Source organism: Charadrius vociferus, unplaced genomic scaffold (assembly GCF_000708025.1).
Source record: "Charadrius vociferus isolate BGI_N301 unplaced genomic scaffold, ASM70802v2 scaffold134, whole genome shotgun sequence".
Classification (NCBI taxonomy): domain Eukaryota; kingdom Metazoa; phylum Chordata; class Aves; order Charadriiformes; family Charadriidae; genus Charadrius; species Charadrius vociferus.
This window is the reverse complement of record NW_009648333.1, coordinates 5624136-5643940: the sequence shown is the minus strand read 5'-3', so window position 1 is coordinate 5643940 and position 19805 is coordinate 5624136. Positions and strand designations below refer to the sequence as shown.

Genomic DNA, 19805 nt, shown 5'->3' with positions numbered 1-19805 from the left:
GATTCAGCGCGATCCCGCCGATGTTTGCACCGTTTAGGGCCCCCTCCCCCCCCCGCAGCCCGCCCATCGCACGGAGATCCGCGTCTCCGACTGCGCCCCGGCTCTGAACCCCGATTTTTTCTCATCTTACAGAAACACCAAAAGCCTGAACTCAGTGCCTGGTGAGCGCTATAACTGGACAAATTTTTATCCCCTTCATTTACAAAAAAAAAAATGGGAGGAACTAGAAGAAAAAAAAAACAAATCGGCCATTCCCCAACACAGCAGTGCAGAGAACAGCCTCTCTTCTTTCCCACATCCTTAAATCAGGTATTTGTATCAGCTCTTCTAGGGCCTCACTCTTCCCACCCTTCAGCTATTTACATCAAGATGTTAGCAGTGCTGGACACTGGTTTCCCCAGTTTCCCAAGGGGAAGACAATAAAATCAGATGCTGTTCTTAGCTCCATCCCAACTCTGCCACTTCTTGAGCCAAAATTGGTTATATGAGACACGATCTTCCACTGCTGCGAAAGAAGATGTGTTTTGCCAGCCAGGTCTCCAGATTCAGATGCTTCCTGCACAAAAAGGCCGTACAGCTTTGGACCCTGCCTGCTCCTTAACTTTTTGGCCCAGGCAGAAGTGGTCCTTCTGCTGTTCTTAAGTGGAACTGGGTCTGTGCATGTGCCATGTACGTGCCATGACCGCTAGAAAAGACACGGGTCCACTAGGTGGCACAAATACACCATTTAAAAGCAAGGAGCAAGCCGGGGGGCGGTGGAGTCTACCTTCTATTCAACATGTTTTATTTATGCATTTGTGCAAAGTGGATGGGTACAGATAAACATTGCACACGCAGCTATAGCCCGGTAACCCACACGTCTCTTTTCAAATAAAAACAAGCTCAGATGTCAACGTGCTCCTTTGGACTCAGAGGCTCAATGAAAATCTCCCTGAAGAGCAGTATCTGCTCCTGCAGACCTTGGCTTGCTCACGGCTGATTAACCACGCCACAACTCATTTCTGTGTTTGTCTCCCGGAAAATACGGCTCTCCGTGCCCAGTGGTATCAAAACCGAGGAGAAGCCGCCACTGACATTCTCATTTTCCCCACTTTCTTCCATTTGTCATCATGTCATTCTAGTTAGTTTAAACATACAGTCTAATTCCTGCACTGTCACCTTGAAATGGTAAAGGACACACCAGTGACGAACCTGGTGGAGCAGCTCTGCTGAGACCGTGCTGAGCTAGCAGCCCACATGGGTGGGATAGGCAACTATCATGGGATAAATTCCAAAACTCAACATCTACCTGAGCTCTAACGTAGACAAATCTAATCCTGAGGCAAAACAATGGCAATGCAATTGTTTTTATACTCATAATTTTTAAAAAATCAAAGATCCTAATATAGATAATAAGGGACAATGTTACTACAGCTGGATGGGCACTTACCTAGTCACGCTGCTGTTTGGAAAATTTCCCAGAGTCATGGAATTGTGGCCCCTCTGGAGACCATCTAGTCCACCCCGCTGCTCAAAGCAGGGTCAGCTACAGCAGGGCCATATCCCACTGGGTTTTGAATACCACCATGGATGGGGACTCCAACACCTCTCCAGGCAGTCTGTTCCACTGACCACTCTCATTAAAAAAAACAAAACAAAACAACACCAACCCAAACATTTCATATGTTTAAATGGAATTCCCTGTTTTTCAATTTGTGCCCATTGTTTTTTGTACTTTCCCTGGATACCAGTGAGAAGACACTGTCTCAGTCTTTTTACTCCCACCCATCAGGTATTTACGTACTTTGAGATGATCCCCCCGGAGCCTTCTCTTCTCAAGGCTGAACACCCCCAGCTCGCTCAGCCTCTCCTCGTGTGAAAGATGCTCCAACCCCTTCATCACCTCGGGAGCCCTTTGCTGGACTTGCCAAGAATGTCCATGTTGTATCGAGAGCCTTGCCCAAGACGTCTGGGGATTTAGTTATCTTGGGCAAGCTGTGCCTGCTCTACTGCCCTTGAGCAGCCCGTAGGTGGGTAGCTGCTGTGCAGAGAACCTGCTGGGGTGTCCCATGCTGGCCTGTGACAGAGGACATTGCAGCCTGCTAGAAGAGATACTTTTTTTTTTTTTTTTGCCTTTGTGGCCAAAACCAGTGCTGGTAACACACCAGTGTTTCAGCTACTGCTGAACAGTGCTTGCACAGCATTAAGGCTTTCTCTCTTTCCCCATTTGGCTGACAAGATAATTATACAGGAGGATGAACGATAAAGGCTTCAGGTCCAGGAATTAATACTGCTGCAGCTATTATGATCTTTGCAGTGCCCAAGAAGGGTCAGAGGATGAAATGAAACCAGAATGCCTGTATATGTAACGCTAAAGGAGCGGGGTACCAGAACGGCACACAACTGGTTTCTTACACTGTTAGAAGAGAAAAAGAGGAACTATAACCTGTAGTGACAGGACGAGGGGGAATGGCTATAAACTGGAAGAGGGCGGGTTTAGATTCAACATTAGGAAGAAGTTTTTCACTGTGAGGGTGGTGAGGCACTGGCACAGGTTGCCCAGAGAGGTTGTTGAGGCCTTATCCTTGGAGGGGTTCAAGACCAGGCTGGACGTGGCCTTGGGCAACCTGGGCTGGTGGGAGGTGTCCCTGTCTATGGCAGGGGGGTTGGAACTCGATGATCTTCAAGGTCCTTTCCAACCTAAACCATTCTATGATTCTATGAAAAAATTCTGTCCCAAAGAATCGCTTAAAAAGCTCCATAGTCTGTCATCATGTGGTTTCATTTAGTCATAACAGCATGTGAATAGGTCAGGTTTTTAAATTGAAAGACTGAAGCGCTGATCCTAACCTTTTGTAATTAGCATCACATAGGAATCTCAGTGTTTCTCAGATTTAGGGTGACAAAAAAAAAGAAACTGGGTTTTCTAGAACCCTAGAATTGCTTATTTAACTTTAGGTTAATTAGCTAAATTTTAGGGACATACTGTAAGATTGAAAAGAAAACTAATTCTAAGAACATCTTAAAAACACATTATGATAACTTTAATTGAGCAATTCAGGTTTTAATAAATTGATAAAAACTGTACTTTTATTCTTTCCAGATTCCTCTGCTTCTGACAAGACACTTTGTTTTGTAGAGAAACAGCCTCAACAATTACTGCTTCACCTCTATTATCTTCCCCCATCCCCAACTGCAGAGAACAACAGAAGACAGACAACTCGAGTATTTGGACTTTTCCCATGATTTAACGTCTGCCCCACTCTGCTTCCAACTCACCCCAGCTGAGGACTAAAACAGGTCATGAGGTTTCCACGGTCTTTTTTGATCTTGCAGAAGGTGAGGGCAGCACCAAAGCTTCTCAGAGCGGAGTCCAGGAAAGTCCTATTAATATCCTAACTCACATGAGGCCAGTTTCATACATGACGTACGTACATGGCAGTTCACAGATTTAAATCTTCCACAAATTTGTGCTTGCTTTGTAAAATGAAATACTTGATTTTAAAACAAAATTGTATAAATATTACTCTTCTTTATTTTACTTGCTTACAAAAATGTATATGAAATAACAGTAAGAGAAGGCAAAACGACAGCTTTACTACAGTCTGAATATTAGGAATGGTTTAGTTTTAGAGACTTTGGCTTTGGTCACCGAAATGACACCAGTTTTATTATACCACTTGTGCTCAATGATCCACTAATTCTTCATAATTTATATTCATCTAAGAATTGCTATTAATTGAACTGTCATAGTTTTAATTGTAATGTAAAATACAATGTAAAATGTAAAATACACATTTTTTGGTAAGATGACATACAGTATTTTCAGTAAAATGGAATAGTTGCTCTTTTTTTTAAATTCAGATTCCAATTTGTATGGGTTTATATACAAAGTAAGACATTTAAAAGTCACCACCGAAGGCATCAAGAGCAGAAAATGAGTTATTTTCTCATTCTTCCTGAACTGCTTCATCCTGAATAATGAATTTCAATTAGCGTCAATGAAAACTTCTGACTTAATTACAAACAGCATTAATACCTAAATAACATTTAGAGACAATCATCTTCCCATTCCTGTAACTGGCAAATGAGAGACCTAAAAAGTAAAAGATATGAGAAGGACCCACTTTAAATAAACAATTCCTTCCAATGGCTCAGAAGACCAACGTGGTACAAGTATTTTCAGGTACTTCTGAATGGGTGTTCCAAGTTGTCTTTAATTAGTAAAATTTAATACATATAGACATATATTAAATAAAAAACCTGAAAAAAACCCCCAATATATGAAAAATAAAATATATCTATATAGCTTGCAGCAGCAATTATTTATCTATGAATATATGAGACAATATTTCCAGTTAACACAACACTCTACAATCACTAACTGTAAAAATCTTAGTGCAAAATAGACAAAATCTAAAAGCAAAAAAAAACCCAAACTTTTTTCCATGTCATTTAATATGTTGTTTACACCTTAGAGATGCTCGTAAAGTTAGCTGGTAATCACAGGCTTTTCATTCAACATTAGGCAAGCAGAACACTACCTGTTGGCCAGTGCAAGGGTGTACAACAATACATCCTCCCACTTCTAGTCCTCTGCACGATACCTATGGATACACATCGTGTCAACCTGAATGGCATGTAATTATTAGAAAACTGTATGTTCTTGAGTAGGAGAATGATCTGACATACAATTATCTGCATAGATGGACTTTAAAAACATATTGTAAGACTGTGATTGCTAATTGCTCCTTACTTCATAACCTACATTTGAAATGCTGGTCTGCTAAATACACCAGATATTTTAAAGATTAGTTCCCGTTGCATTTACCTAATACGTGCATCACAGCATAAAGGCCTGTGTCACCTCTCCAACAGCTTGAGCTCAGCTGTGTGAAGAACTCCAGGTACTGTTCTGATCTTTTAAAACCAGAATTTGAAAAATATCTCCAGATAAGATTAAAAAATTTGAATATAAAATACTTTAGAATTAATTTTATAATATTTAAAGGATTTCAATACATTTTAAAAATATTGGGTTTCTCTTCACCGTTTATTTAATATTGGGATAGTATTTAAAATGCAATTTCACACAAAGATTAAACAAAAGGAGATGAGTAGTTGTTAGATGACAAAAAACATTAATAAAGAATAATTGTTATATTATTTTATTAAGAAAAGGTACAGTAAACAAAACGCACTCACAAAATAGATAATCAATACTTTAAAATACCATGAAGAATAACATGTAAACAGAAAACACTTGTTAAAAGCCCAAACACAGGGAATCATCATGAGTATAAAATATACACCGGCTCAGCATTTTTAAGACAATCATGTATGGTTTTCTCCTATGTTAGCTCACACTAAGATGAACAAACTTCTGTAACCATATGAGATAAGCAAATAGAAATAAAATAGTAAAATGAAAACAAGAGATTGTCATATCAAGTACTCGTTTCCTTCTTATAATTATAAAGTTTGCAAAATAGTAAAGAAACTTGGCCAGCCTTGATACAAAACCCATCATACAGCCAGTAAAACCCTGGTCATTCCAGCCAGTTGGGAAAGTAGAATTTTGCAAAATTGATTACTTCACAGGTATTCACAGAAATTTCAAAGGTAATCACCGTTTTGAAGAAAACAGAGGTAGAATACATTTCAGCCTTCATAATTTTCAAAAAGAGTCCTTGTAACAAGGTAATGCTTCAGTTGCTCAAGTACTGGTTACTCCTTGAAGCTCACGTTTCTGATGGAGAAAGAAAAAGTTTCAAAATAATGCTATCTATTATATATTACTAATGAAAATTGGGAGAAAAAGTAATAATTAGATTTAGCCTCCTCATATTCTCTTCTGTTATTCCTGAATATCAACTACTAGCATATTATCTAAAACTCTACATTCAGTTAATTGACTCATTGCTCAAATGTTTAACAAAGTAAATGTGAGACGAGGAGGAAGAGAAAATGTCTTGAGAAGATTAAATCAGATTAGAGAAAAAGACAGTTGTAACACTACAGAACTGTAATTGCAGAGTACGCTTTACTGTGGTAAGCTCCCAGCAAGGAATAAATAAGTAGGGTGAAAGATGGTGATAGTACTACTGAGATTATTTGAATGTAATAATCCATTGATAGTTTAAAAGGCAAGATAGTACAAAACTAAAGTGCATATGAATTCAAGTGTTAAAAAACCCTTTCTTTAAAAACACATACTTCATGAAAATGGCGTATTTTCTGATAAGATATGGTACAGAGCTGTCACTTTTAAAACTAAGTACGCAAATAGTAGGATAAAAATAGTTCACTACATGGTATTCTTCAAGTATAGCAACTGGACTCTTTTTATTGCTCTCGGGACTCATTGTAAAGCAAGGAAGACTAAAGACAATTCTCTACTGATGATACAAATTCTCAGAAATACATTGTTATTATCTGAAGCAAAATGTTGATTTGCAATATAACAGGGTTTGCCTAATGGCTCACCAGTAAAGCAAAAGTCACAACTGCTGTTTCATCCCCACTATCAATCTCATTTGCTACAGTTTCCTTATTTTGCTTTGTCCAAAAACTCGCAGAAGAAAATTTGCTGACAATGTTGATCACGCCACGTCAACCTCAGTGCTCAGGAAACCCGTGTTTTTGTCAACAAAAGTAAGCTTAAGAACAAGCCATATCTATTTACCAACAAAAATAAAGTTTAAAATCTTATCAGTTTGGAATTCTGTTTTTTGGAGTTAAGCAGTTGATAGTTAGATTCATGAGCTGTTATAGTATACTATATAGCTGTTATAGCATACATATTTCGTAAAACAATCACTGTTTCTCCCTGTCCTTCTGCTCTTCACTCACCGCAATTTATTAAGCAGTACAGGACAGAGAGGATACAAAGCCAATAATCAGGCCTGTAGCAATAGGCATCATCTAAAGCAACAATGATCTCTGAAAGAATATAAAAGTCACTGAAAGTGAACAGGTGAGAGGTTGATTTTGATTTCGTTTTTACAGACTTGTCACCACGATCTTAGACATTCATAGCATTCGAACACTAACAATGAAAAATGCACCAATTTTTACGCACTTCTTTTGGAGACAGTTTCATCAAATGTGTAGGGTTCAAATGCATTTTAGTTGTACTCTCTCCTATGGAGCGTCTTTCCTTCATTGCTGTACTTGAGAGAATTTCATGGCATTTCTCTTCATATGAATCATTTGTTTTTTCAATATAACTATTAACAATAATAAATTGGCAATATATATTTGGATATAATTAATGGCAATAATAAGCAGGTGATACATATTTGGAAGCTGTCAGCTGGTGCAAGACCATTAACAAAACCAGGAATGAGAATCCACTACATTATATGGTCTTCGGAGAGCACTTTGCATGTATCATTTCCAATCAATATTTTATAGTAGGAGAGTCAACAAAAGAAAAACTTAGCATCACCTAAAGTGTGTAAGATATATAAATAAATATAATTTTAAAAGTATTATTTAGGAACAGTTTAAACCTAACTCTTAAACAGAAACAATCTCCTAAAATCACATTGCTTACTTTTCAGCTGCTGCTTGATCAGTTGCCCTTACAACGGCACGTTCTGGAGAATGTGAGGGAGACCTCAATGTTGAGCTGAGAGGAGGTGAAGCACGTAATGATGATGTAGAGAGTCCATGTCGACGCATTTCCTGAATCGCACGCTCTCTACCAACAGACAGTAAGTTCAGTTACATGACACTTTGGTACTGCAAGATGTTAAAGGAAGAAAACTTAACTTTTTTTCCCCATATTTATACTTGGTGATTTTCAAAATACTTCACAAAGAGCCTTGTTTTCTTGTAATGTCACTCAATTTCTTGTTGTCATGAGAAGGGATTTTTTTTTTAGATGCAAGTATAAACTCACAAAATTCTGAGGGAATTCAGAAACTCTATATTTTTTTTTCTTTTTTAATTAAGCGGTTTTCAAAATGAGAATATTAGATTTTGCATGACAATAGGAACAAAATTTTCCATAAAAGTTGCTCGGTATTGAAAAAAAGCAAGTTTTAAAAGTGGGAAAGAAGAAATGAGAAGTGTCGCCTCACTGAAAAGAACAGCATCTTACCGTTCAAATCGTTCAGTTGTCAGTTGCCTTTTTAAAACATCACAGTCAGTCTGCAGCTGTGCAACTTTACTTCGAAGTACGGGAACCTCTCTATTATAGCTGCTTCTAAAAAAAAAATCACGAGAAGCAACAAAGTTTTCTTTGAACACCATCAGCTAGGAGCTTAGGTGAATTACAGCAAGATAAAACAAAAATATACACTGAACATGTTGTTTCACACAGACCAAATCAAAGAAAAATTAGAAGCAGTGGGAACCAAGTGAATGCAACAGAACGTTTCTGGAAGAACCTAAGGTAGGAAAGGAGTAAGAAGGTGGCAAGCTTCTTTCTTTCTACCATACATCATGTTCTTTTTCAGACAAAGGTAAACACAAACATGTTTTTTAAAAACAGACAAAATATTTAAATAATTAATTTATTGATTTACTAGCCTCTGCTGCAACGTGAGATAATCTTTATGTGTTCACTTAAGAAGAAAAGAGCAGTAAATATCCACAAAAAATACAAACGTAACATATATGGCTTCAGTAAAAATTTTATGAAGTAGGCTGGAACTATTTGGCTAGAAATTAACACAACTGAATCAAATCTAAGTAAAAGCTGTATTAATGCAGGCTCAGAGCAGCAAAACCCAGTCTGAAAGCTTGTTGTATAGGGTTTGTATGGGAAAGTTTTGGTAGTGAGGGGGGCTACAGGGCTGGCCTTTGTGAGAAGCTGCCAGAAGTTTCCCCAGTTACCGATAAGGCCAATGCCAGTCAGCTCCAAGACAGACCCATTGCTGGCCAAGGCCAAGGTGAAGGCCAAGGCCATCAGTGACAGTGGTAGCGCCTCTGGGATAACAAAGTTAAGAAGGGGAAAAAAAAAAAGACCGTATGGCAGTAGCCAGAAGAGAGGAGTGAGAATGTGTGAGAGGAACAACTCTGCAGACACCCGTCAGTGAAGGAGGAGGGGAGGAGATGCTCAAGGTGCTGGAGCAGAGGTTCCCCTGCAGCCCGTGGTGAAGACCATGGTGAGGCAGCTGTCCCCCTGCAGCCCATGGAGGTCCACGGTGGAGCAGATATCCACCTGCAGCCTGGGGAAGATCCCACGCAGGTGGATGCCTGAAGGAGGCTGTGACCCTGTGGAGAGCCCACACTAGAGCAGGCTCTTGGCAGAACTTGTGGACCCATGGAGAGAGAAGCCCACGCTGGAGCATGTTTGCTGGCAGAACTTGTGACCCCATGGGGGAACAACGCTGGAGCAGCCTGTTCCTGAAGGACTGCACCCCATGGAAGGGACCCACACTGGAGCAGTTCATGAACAACTGTAGCACATGGGAAGGATACACGTTGGAGAAGTTTGTGGAGGACTGTCCCCCATGGGAGGGACTGCACACAGCAGCAGAGGAAGAGTGTGAGGAGTCCTCCCCCTGAGAAGGAAGGAGCGGCAGAGACAACGTGTGATGAATTGACCGCAACCCCCATTTCCCATCCCCCTGCACCATTCGGGGTGGAGGTAGAGGAATCGGGAGTGAAGTTAAGCCTGGGAAGAAGGGAGGGGTGGGGGGAAGGTGTTTGAAGATTTAGTTTTTATTTCTGCAGCATCCAGCCAGGTTCAACACACCACACTTGTCAACTGCACACTTGGTGTTTGGGCCCGACTGTTTCAAACTGCAAGAGTCAAAATAAAAAGCAGCCTTGAAAATCTTGAATAACATAACTAAATATACTTCTTAGCAAATCATCAGCTTGGACAACTCAATGCTTGGTTGCAAAACACCGTTAATTGCATAATAAAGCAAGTAAAAAAAAAGAAAATCATTGAGTGTAAAATAAGTTGACTAAACCAGAATCTAGACAGCTATGTTATTCCATAGAGTCTTCAAAGCCAGTATGAGGCAAAGTGCTCAAAAGTCACTTCTGGAGAAGTAAAGATGTACTAGTTTATTGCTTAAGCACTGGACTTGAATTCTGAAAAGTGAGTTCCAGTCCTAGCTCAGTCACAGACATCCTGTCTCGCACCCGCTGGTCTCTGACTCCGGGAAGATGCAAACTATTCAAGAGATTTGATCCAAAAAGCAGCGCAGAATATTTTTTTCCTGTGTTCCCTATTCATCAGTAAAATTCCTAGAATGGTATGTTGATCCAGTATGTTGAGAACAGATGCAGAAGACAAGAGGACACACTTTCGATGATAGCTTATTCTAAGTCCTTCAGAGACAGGCATATGCTTTCAGGATGGAGGTAAGAATTCAGGGCCCAACATCATTATTGTAAAATAAAGAAAGAAAGCAAAGTTTTGTGAGTTCTGAGGTTATTTCATATCAATGACATTTAAACAAAATTAAGATCATGAAGTAAATCACTCAAAAATTAAGAAATACTTTAATTTGGAACCCCTATGCACAGTAATCATAATATAATAAGATTACACGATGATATACTATTTTTTCACAGGACATCTGGCTCTTTCACAGTAGATACAGACAGCTCTCAACAAGTAGTTTAACTATTCAATATTCTCTGTTTAATTAATACTTGATCACTGTAGAGCCTCAAGATCTCATTTACTGTACTATCATTTTTATATTTCGCAAGACACAAACATAAAAATGATTGTCACATAATTCAGTCTCAGCTGTGAGCATTTAAAGTACTTGTTCTTTAGATTGCAACTACTACAAACAGATTAGTAGAAAATACGGTATATACAATTAGTTATCCCACCTGAACATTCACCTAACAACATGCAGAACCTTTGAGATAAACAGAGGAAGGCAATTCAATAGAATAGCTGCTATTCCTCCAAGAGAACATTTTCCTCCTTCCTGCAATATCCCATTATATTAACAATGCAAGTACTGTCATTTACAACAAACAAGAAAGGAACCCTACAATGTGTGCAGGAGAAAATTGTGAAAAAATTATTATGAAGTTATTTAAACAGATTTTTATAATTTCTGTACACAAAGAAGTAAAATTAAATTTAAATGAAAACCCCCTTTTTTGGAGGGGGGAGGAGGGGCTGTTGTAACTGTCACGTTTAATTTCATAGTCAGGACATTCCATTAGTTTATGTTCTTTGTATGCAATTAACTTTTTTCCCCAAGTAAACAAACCTCAGCAATTCTTACAGATGAAGCAATGAGTTGCACAGAGGCAATGAATAGTGTTGTCATCTACAGATTCATTGAGATCACTGCTACTTGAGGTGGACTATCATCAGTGGTAAGCTGTAGCCTTTAGATGAAACAACCAAAAGCAATTTTCTTGCACATTTGCATCACCAAGTTACAGATAGCTTTTAACTGTGTAGATATGTTATATTCTGTATCTCATAGGGAAGCATTATCTGTCCTTTTACCTCCCATACGTTTCCTTTCTCTCCCTACCTCAGTGTTTACTAAGTGGGTGTACCTGCTTTTTCTCTTTCTGAAATTCTGCTTTAACTTTACTCTTTACCACCATCTACATTCAGCTGCTCCTCCTCTGTCTTGATATTTAATGCAGATATCGCTATGGTCACTGGTTAACATATCCCTGGGAGAATTATCATGTCAAGATGACAGATACCATAGAAACTTCAAATTCCCCGCTCCATATCATGGAGAAAAATTTTTAGATCCCCCACTTCTCTCATACATGAGTTTCATACGCACAAAGTTCCCCACCCTCCGCCCTCAACTTCATTGTTCCAAACAGATTAGTCTTTCTTCTGCAAAAGCGTTAAAAAGTTACTTCTACTCTAGGCAGATGCCCAGCATAAGAAGTTGCAGTTAGCTATAACGGAAAGTGCTGGCTGCACCTAGTGTAGGTGTCAGGTTCAGTTCCGTTTACATTTCAAAGGAACAATAAATGATACGGGACTTTTTCCTTAACCATTAATATTAATAGCAGCAAAGTACTTTTGCTTTTTTAAAGCACTATGACTTTGCTATTTATTATGTAAGTAATTCTTACTTTAATCAAAGTAAGGACAACAGGCACCTTCAGTAGGTAAGCAATTCATATCTACCATGGATTGAATCTACTTGGTAGTTTTTTGTGAGTAGTACACGTGTTAAAATTTTACTTTCAATTTGCTTTCAGACACTTGATGAATCCACATTGTTCTAAAGGAGTTAGGACTTCAGAATACTCTCCAACATAAGAACATAAAACATAGTTTAAGACCAAGAAAATTTGTGTTCTCTTAATAATTAAACTCATCGTTAAACACTTCAAAGGCAAATAAAAACATGACGTTTTTCTTAAAAAGCAGGATTGAATAAGATTGCTTCCTGAAGCTAAGAAGAAAATCAGAACCTGTGAGAGAGGTGGTTATATATTCAGAGAATTGATACACTGTGATGCAAATGTTAAATAGCCAGATCATACTATATATTTATAGATGTACTCAACAGCTAAAAAAATTTGTAAGTTTTCATGGGTTGGCTGGTTCTGTAGTGGAAATAATGTCTGCAACAGATCAGCTACCTTGCTATTAAGTAATTATGTCCACTAAGAGGCTCAGAAGGAAAGGATTTTAGTGATTGCACCAAAAAGATGGCACAGTTCTATCAGACGTGAACTTCAGGAAAGGTATCGCCTCCTGTGCCTGACCGATGTGAGAAAGAGCAGAGAAGAGACCAGCAGAGAACGTGAAGTAAACTTTCTGGAGTCAGACCAGGACAAATCGAGAGAGAAACTGAGTGCTTATTCTCAATATGGTGAAACCTCAACAGGGTGTTCCTTCCTTTTACAACAGGTTTCCTCTGGAACTCCTGATTAAGTTTACTGCCTGTACTAAACTGATGTCCACCAGAGTGCTGATTAATGAAAGCGATATGAAAGATATGCAAAGAAACTTTAAGTAAACGGTGCCATGAAAGGCCAAAAGACACTGCTGCAAAAATCTGCTCAGCCATACTGAACATCAAGAATTTGACTTTGCGAATAAGGGTTTACAAAGAAACTTTTTCTGTATGACAACCACAAAACACATACATACACCTGTTAAAACTTACAGTTTGCTCTCAGCGAGCGTTAGCTTGTCTTTCAATAACTGAATTTCGGCATCTTTCTCATGGGATGTTATATGGTTCTGAAATTCTTTGTCTCTACTAGTGGCCAGCAATGTTTCAAGATTCTGAACTGTAAGTCTCTCGCTGGATAACTGTTTTTTCAGCAACTCTGCTTCTGATTTTATATCTTCTAATTCACCTAGAACCTAGGGCACAAATTTTATACATTATTAATACATTGGTTTACAAACACACAGAGTTCTCTTTCATGAAGAGTTATTATAAAAACTGAAATGATTGGAAGTTCCATAAAAATTAACAGGAAACCAAGCTCACAAAACAAATTAAAGCCTACGATTATTTAAAACTATACTTAGATAAAAACTATTCAGGCTGTACATCTGCCAAATGTTTTACCGGGAGCTGGATTACTGAGTGCTGGAAATTCTTAGAGAAGCACTCAGAACACTAATTGGCTTTTAACAGCAGTAAACTTTTGTACAAGTACAAAAATAGTATTTACTATACTTCATTCTATTCAACTAGGTTAGCTCACAATTAGCTTCTTGGCTTTTGCTGAGAATGTAGGAATGCTTGTTTTCCTCATCATTTATATGAATATAAACAAATTCTGTGGGGATGAGAACTACTGTTCTCAAGGTCTTGAATATTACAGTAACAGAAAGCCTGACCAAGTCACTAAGTAAAGACACAACGATCAGCTGTAAAGAAAAAAAGTTCAGACATTTTGGATATTTAGAACTGTTTAAACTATTTCAAAATATTTAATGAACTTCAGCTGAGCCTAAATTTCAATTTAATCGAAAAAATCCATTAGGAAAAAGTTTTAATATCTAAATAAGAAGAGCGCTATTCACTTTTTATAAAAGTTGAAAATCTGAGCAAATTAAAAAACAGTACATAAAATAAAAATAATTTGTCTCTGTGGTATAGCAAAAACTAATGCTGCCACATTTTGTAGCGATAACGAATTTTTTGTACAAAACCCACAGATATGGATCTATATACTGCAAAATTTGTAATTTATATATAAACGCAAAACTAACGATGTAAATTAACTTACCTTGCTCTCAGAAGTAATTTATTATTTTCTCCAAAAAACATTAAAAGCAAGGGAAGATATTTTATTATAGCAAATTAAATTTGCCTTTGAGGCTTACCCTTTCGTAATCCATGCTTTTGGATGTCAGCTGTCGAGATAAAAGTTCTTTGTTAGACTCAAGTTTCACACAGAGTTCCTTCACAGAAGCCAGGTCCGCCAATGCAGAAGACTTATCCTGATTTGCACGTTTATTATCCTCTTCCAATTTGGACATAATTTTTGTAAAGGAGGAGATCTGAGATTCGTATGCTTGATGTGCAACAAGATGCTAAACAAAGACAAATATGGATACCCCTTCAGTGTTAAATATTAAAAGTTCCCTGTTGGATAGCAGGAGCTATTTTTAATACTTTCTTTTCCCTTCAAAATTAACTTTCCCTAAAAAATTATATATTTATATTACATTCCTTTCCTCTCTACTCCCTAAATCGCAGCTAAGAACAACTAATAGGCTATCTCTGCAATTTTTAATCACCATCATGAAGAATTATACAAGTACTATACAAGAGTAGAATGAGGCTGGATTCCAGCTGATTCTGGATTTGGACTACCCCTTCCAGATTTTTACCTTTACTCCGGCCACCAGTGCTTCAAATACTTCATTCAAAGCTTCAAGAAAATGTAAGAACAAAGCTCACAAAATACTCAAAATTTGCTATAGGCAAATATTTTGAAGCAACTAAACAAAAGGTTCTTACGGAGACAACACCACAACAGCAATGATAACCAACAGAAGAGATCTAAAAGTATTAAAATACATGCTGTGAGTCTAATTTTGGGAAAGCAGGGAAGGGAGAAGGAATGTACATCTAACCAGAATCAGGTACTGTTTCAAAAACTCAAGTGTCCACATTTGAAACATTCCCGTATAGGAATTATTTCCCATTAACGCATTAAAAATAGTACGTAGTGTTTACTAAAATACACTTGAATGTATCCCGCTTTCCTTGACAGAATTTCATTGCCTAAGTTATTACCCCTTGAATCTCTTTTTCCAGAAGTTCTGCTCTCTCTTGAAGATGCCTCCGATCTGTATCTACAGAGAGGAGTTCAAGTCGTATTGAGCTGTTTTCTCCTTCAACTTGACGAGCCTTCATTTCCCAGTCTTCAGCTTGCGTATGAAGCATTTGGAATTTCTCTAGCAATTCTTGGTTTTCTTTTTCCTAGATGAAACAGTAAATCACACTGCAATGATCAACATACCTTCAAGTTGCTTGATCTTATTCATGCGTACTCCCTACAATATCTTTTTTTTTTTTCTTCCCAGAAGAAAGTAGATCTTTCTCCATTTTCTTAATCCCACTATCTGGCAATTACTAAAGGGCATCATCCCTTTTGCAAGTCCAAATAGTAAATAAATACGGTGATGGCATTCAATTTTATTAAATGGAAGTATTTACATTTAGCAGCTGTTAATGAGTTTCAAGGCTCCCAGGAAAGGGGTTATTTTGGATCTCTCTGCATTGTCAAGGGTCACATTACTGAGATATACTGATCCTAGTGCTGCCCTTTCCAAGAAATTCCAGCGGGAGTCCATTTTCAGCTCTTTTACTTACTGCACTCTTACAAATATTTATATTAGAGCAGTGCCTGAAAGACTTACAACCTATTTGGGCATATACACCCAAGCAGTCCATCATAAAAGTACAAAACTGCAAACTTCAGTGCTTACAAGTTATACAGTGATAGAACAAATGTTGCCTGTGAATTTTAATTTGGCTCAACTGCAAGCGCACGTTATAAGGCAGTGATTAATTTTTCTTCTTTATTTAGCTCCATTCCCTTCTTCCCCTGTTCAAGTAATGCACAGCAGGATAAGCATGTTGCTAGTATGAATCAGATTTATCTAATGAGGAAGGGTACTGTTTTTGACATTCCTTCTGTGTTTCCTGCAGAACTTGGAAGGTGCAGACAGAACAAGGCGGGGCACTGGGAAACAGGAATTCCTGATTAAGCAAGTGAACGCTGTGCAGAAAAGTAAATCCTTGTCTCCACAAGCAGCACCCGGATGTGATACTAGACAAATCCCTGAAACCAACCTTTCATCATCGGTCACTGGCTGTATGTACAGCCTCTCGGTACCTGACTTGAATAACCGGATTGTCATTTGCCAAAGATATGGCCACATCTGTCGCTGAAATGCTTTGGACATATGATATATCATAAAATTCTTAAAAACTAAACTTCAAGTGTTTAAATTCAGAGTTCTAAGCCAACATGCTACTGCCCTTATTTTTTTCTATGCTTCAGTTTCTACTTGTAAAAAGTAGTTGAATTTGCATGCATTCATCCAGACACACAAGTCAAAGTGAGATCAGAACTCATTCTTTCTTATTCAAAGTCACATAATAAATTTGCCAGTTCATGTTGTCTTGACATAAGTTCTATTTGTTTTAAATGATTTTATGCTTTAATTCACACACGTAAGACTTTTGAACCCAAGTATCAGGGTAAAATACATTTAACAAGAGCACTGTTTTGTCAATAGAGTAAAAGCTCTGAACTCTTATAATTCACAGAGAAAACATTCCAGTGTGCTATTTTTACACTTTCCTGCAGACCTACATATAAAATTTCTCTTTTTAAAAAAAGTGTCAAATATTAAAAACCATCATATAGACTGCTTGTTCCCTACAATCATGAAATAGTACCAGATATTTCACTAGTTGCCTTGTCAAAACTCAAAATGCAAACCAACATTCAAATATGATTTATCATTTTCCAGTGCTAAGGCCAACTGAAACAATCAATGAAATTGTGATATGCCAGAATTTATCAGTGCTTCAGATCTAATAGGGTTTTTTATATGAATCCCCTCTTAGCTTGAAACACTGCAGGAAAAAAAAAAAGAAGGAAATGGGACAGGCGGGGAGAACGGGACATAAACCACACATTTCTTAATTTGTTTGCTGTATCCTAGTGAGAATGTGTTACGCTCTAAAACCAGTGGATTTATTGAAAACAGTAATGACCGCCTACAGATTAAACTTTTACCTTTGAAGCCATCAAGGTCTCAAATCTTGAAACTTCAGTTATATAATTATGAACCCTGGATTTCATTTCTTCTTTTTCACGTATTGCATCTTCAAGCTCAGTACTGAGAGCCTAAAGAGATTACATAAAGGCAAAATAGTGCATTAGAGTAAATTAATTACACTACCTATTACTGCGTCAGCCTAAATTAAAGCAATTGTATATGCCCTAGATTTTATCCTATTCTACTTTTTTTAGTAATTTAGCCAAAGCCCTTTGGAATTCGTAGCTTTCAGAAATATCCCCTATGTCATGGCTTCAGCTGGGATGGGGCTGACTTTCTCACTAGCAGTTGGTGTAGTGCTGTGTTTTGGACTTGGGATGGGAATGCTGTTGATAGCGCACTAATATTTTTGGCTGTTGCTAAGCTCTCAAGGCCTTTTCTGCTCCTCACCCCACCAGCGAGCAGGCCGGGAGTGCACAAAAACTGGGAGGAGACCCAGCTGGGACAGCTGACCCCAACTGCCCAAAGGAGTATTCCACACCATATGGTATCATACTCAGCATATAAAGCTGGGAGAAGAATAAGGAAGCGTGGGATGTTTGAAATCATGGTGTTTGTCTTCCCAAGTAACCATTACGTGTGGTGGAGCCCTGCTATCCCGGGGATGGCTGAACACCTGCCTGCTGATGGGAACAAGTGAATGAATTCCTCACTCTGCTTTGCTTGCGTAAGCAGGTTTCACTTTACTTATTAAACTGTCTTTATCTCAGCCCATAAGGGTTTTTTTCCCTCACTTTTACTCTTCTGATTCTCTTCCCCATCTAAACTGGGGGGAGTGAGTGAGCAGCTGTGGGGTTAAACCATGACACCAATCTCTTAGATACACCGAAGAGTTTTCCAGGCAGGAATAATCACAGAAAACAATGAATACCATACCAGTTCATAAAATCTGCAGCTTCCCTGATGACACACCCTACTGATCTTTGGAAATTTCAACATACAGGTGTTTGGGAGCTGGGATTTTTCTAGCTTTAAGATTCACTATCCCTGAGTAAAGGAAAGTTTTATGTCACTAGAAAGTCAACTTTATAAAAAAAAGAGCATTTATTTTAAAGTAGAATTGCAAGATAAAATAACTAAATGCTTTATTAAGATCATATTTAGACATCAAAAATGCACTATGGAATTTGTTTGAGATCTTGGAACTGCTAACTCTGTCTCTATCAGGTTCAGCTCTCACCTTTCTCTGAATCCTCTAGATCAGAGAGCCAAAAAGGCAACTGTCGTCTTCTATGCCCACTGTCAAACGTGGGGAAAATAGGGGATTTGCCTTATTTCTTTCCCTTCTTCTTTTTGTGGTATATTAATATTCATTAACGACTATTTACTGTGTGCTTTATTTAGCACATGTTGAAATCAGTCTGCTTGTCTCTGTGGTAGCCTTCCCAACGATGCTAGGAAAGCTTTAGTCATCACATGATGATAATATTTAATATTTAATCTTATTCGATACCTGTGAATGGCATCTCTAATTTCAATAATACACCCACATATCCAAGTATTGTACCACAGGTTTTGCAAGAACTATCTCTTAATTAAAACATCTTGCTACATTGTACTTTCCAGCTTCAGACTCAGCCGGGTTGACTAAGGGGAACTGAAATAAATGGTTTAGCTAACAAGGCCCTGCTTATTTTTAGTGTTGGCATTTACAATGAATTTAAACAAACATTTGTATCTCAGCATCATAACTGTACAAAGCATTTGACCCTCTTGATGAGCTGCTGTATTTGGTTTTGCTATACAATTTGAATCTAATGAGTTGCAACAAAATTCTGCACTAGCTCTTTAAATCACATTCACATATTCTCTATGTAGTGTTTCTAATGTTCAGCCCAATAAATAGCTTTACTTACCCTATAAAACACTGGATATTTTTGTTATATATTGTCCAAACACACTTTCTACTGTACAGGGACATCCACGTCATGCACTTGGAGCTGGGAGGCTTTTGGTCAGCGGTAGCCAGCTAGTGCACAAAACCAACTCACTATTTCTCAAACTATGTGAGGGAATAACAAGACTGAATACACTTCAGGCTCTCCAAGCCATGCATGCCAGAGACAGAGAATTCCAAGAAGAGATGGAGCAATGGGGATTGGGAAGAGTGCAAATGGACATATACTATACATATAAGCCCCTTATGCTCTTGAAAGAACGAGCCTTACACACCAGTGGTTGGTTTAACTTGTAGACCTCTGGAGAACATCTCAAGATGAAGATGCCACAAGAATAATAATGGTGATAATTAAACAGTTTAATTCACTGAATCTCTCAACCATTTCTGTCTTGCAAAATTTTTATTTAACCTACACCATCAACTTGACATAGCTCATCTTTCAATAAAATATTCAATGATACCCTACGGAAATAGTTAATTTCTCAAGAGATTAGAGATTTAATTTCAACTTTGATTCTGTAACTGATGCAAGTTTAAGTCGTGCCTTTATAGTATGCACTTTACAAGGAAATATATTTAGCCATCAGCAGCTGAGAGGGACTGTATACTTCCCAAATGGAAAGATGACCACAAATACACGTGAACCAACTGAGAGCCCACTGGGCAATCACAACCCAC

The 19805-nt window shown here is 38.0% G+C and overlaps 1 protein-coding gene across 1 annotated transcript in view; it reads right to left on the bottom strand.

The window, feature by feature from the left end:
• Positions 1–5706: 5706 nt before the first annotated feature.
• Positions 5707–19805, bottom strand: part of CEP135 (centrosomal protein 135kDa) — a 33903-nt gene continuing 19804 nt past the window's right edge. The window contains exons 19-25 of the mRNA XM_009884987.1: positions 17185–17295; positions 15168–15353; positions 14249–14458; positions 13071–13273; positions 8087–8191; positions 7538–7684; positions 5707–5728 (exon numbers count right to left, since the gene is read on the bottom strand). Of these exons, the coding sequence (XP_009883289.1) occupies positions 5707–5728; positions 7538–7684; positions 8087–8191; positions 13071–13273; positions 14249–14458; positions 15168–15353; positions 17185–17295 (984 nt within the window). The remainder of the gene's footprint in view (positions 5729–7537; positions 7685–8086; positions 8192–13070; positions 13274–14248; positions 14459–15167; positions 15354–17184; positions 17296–19805) is intronic.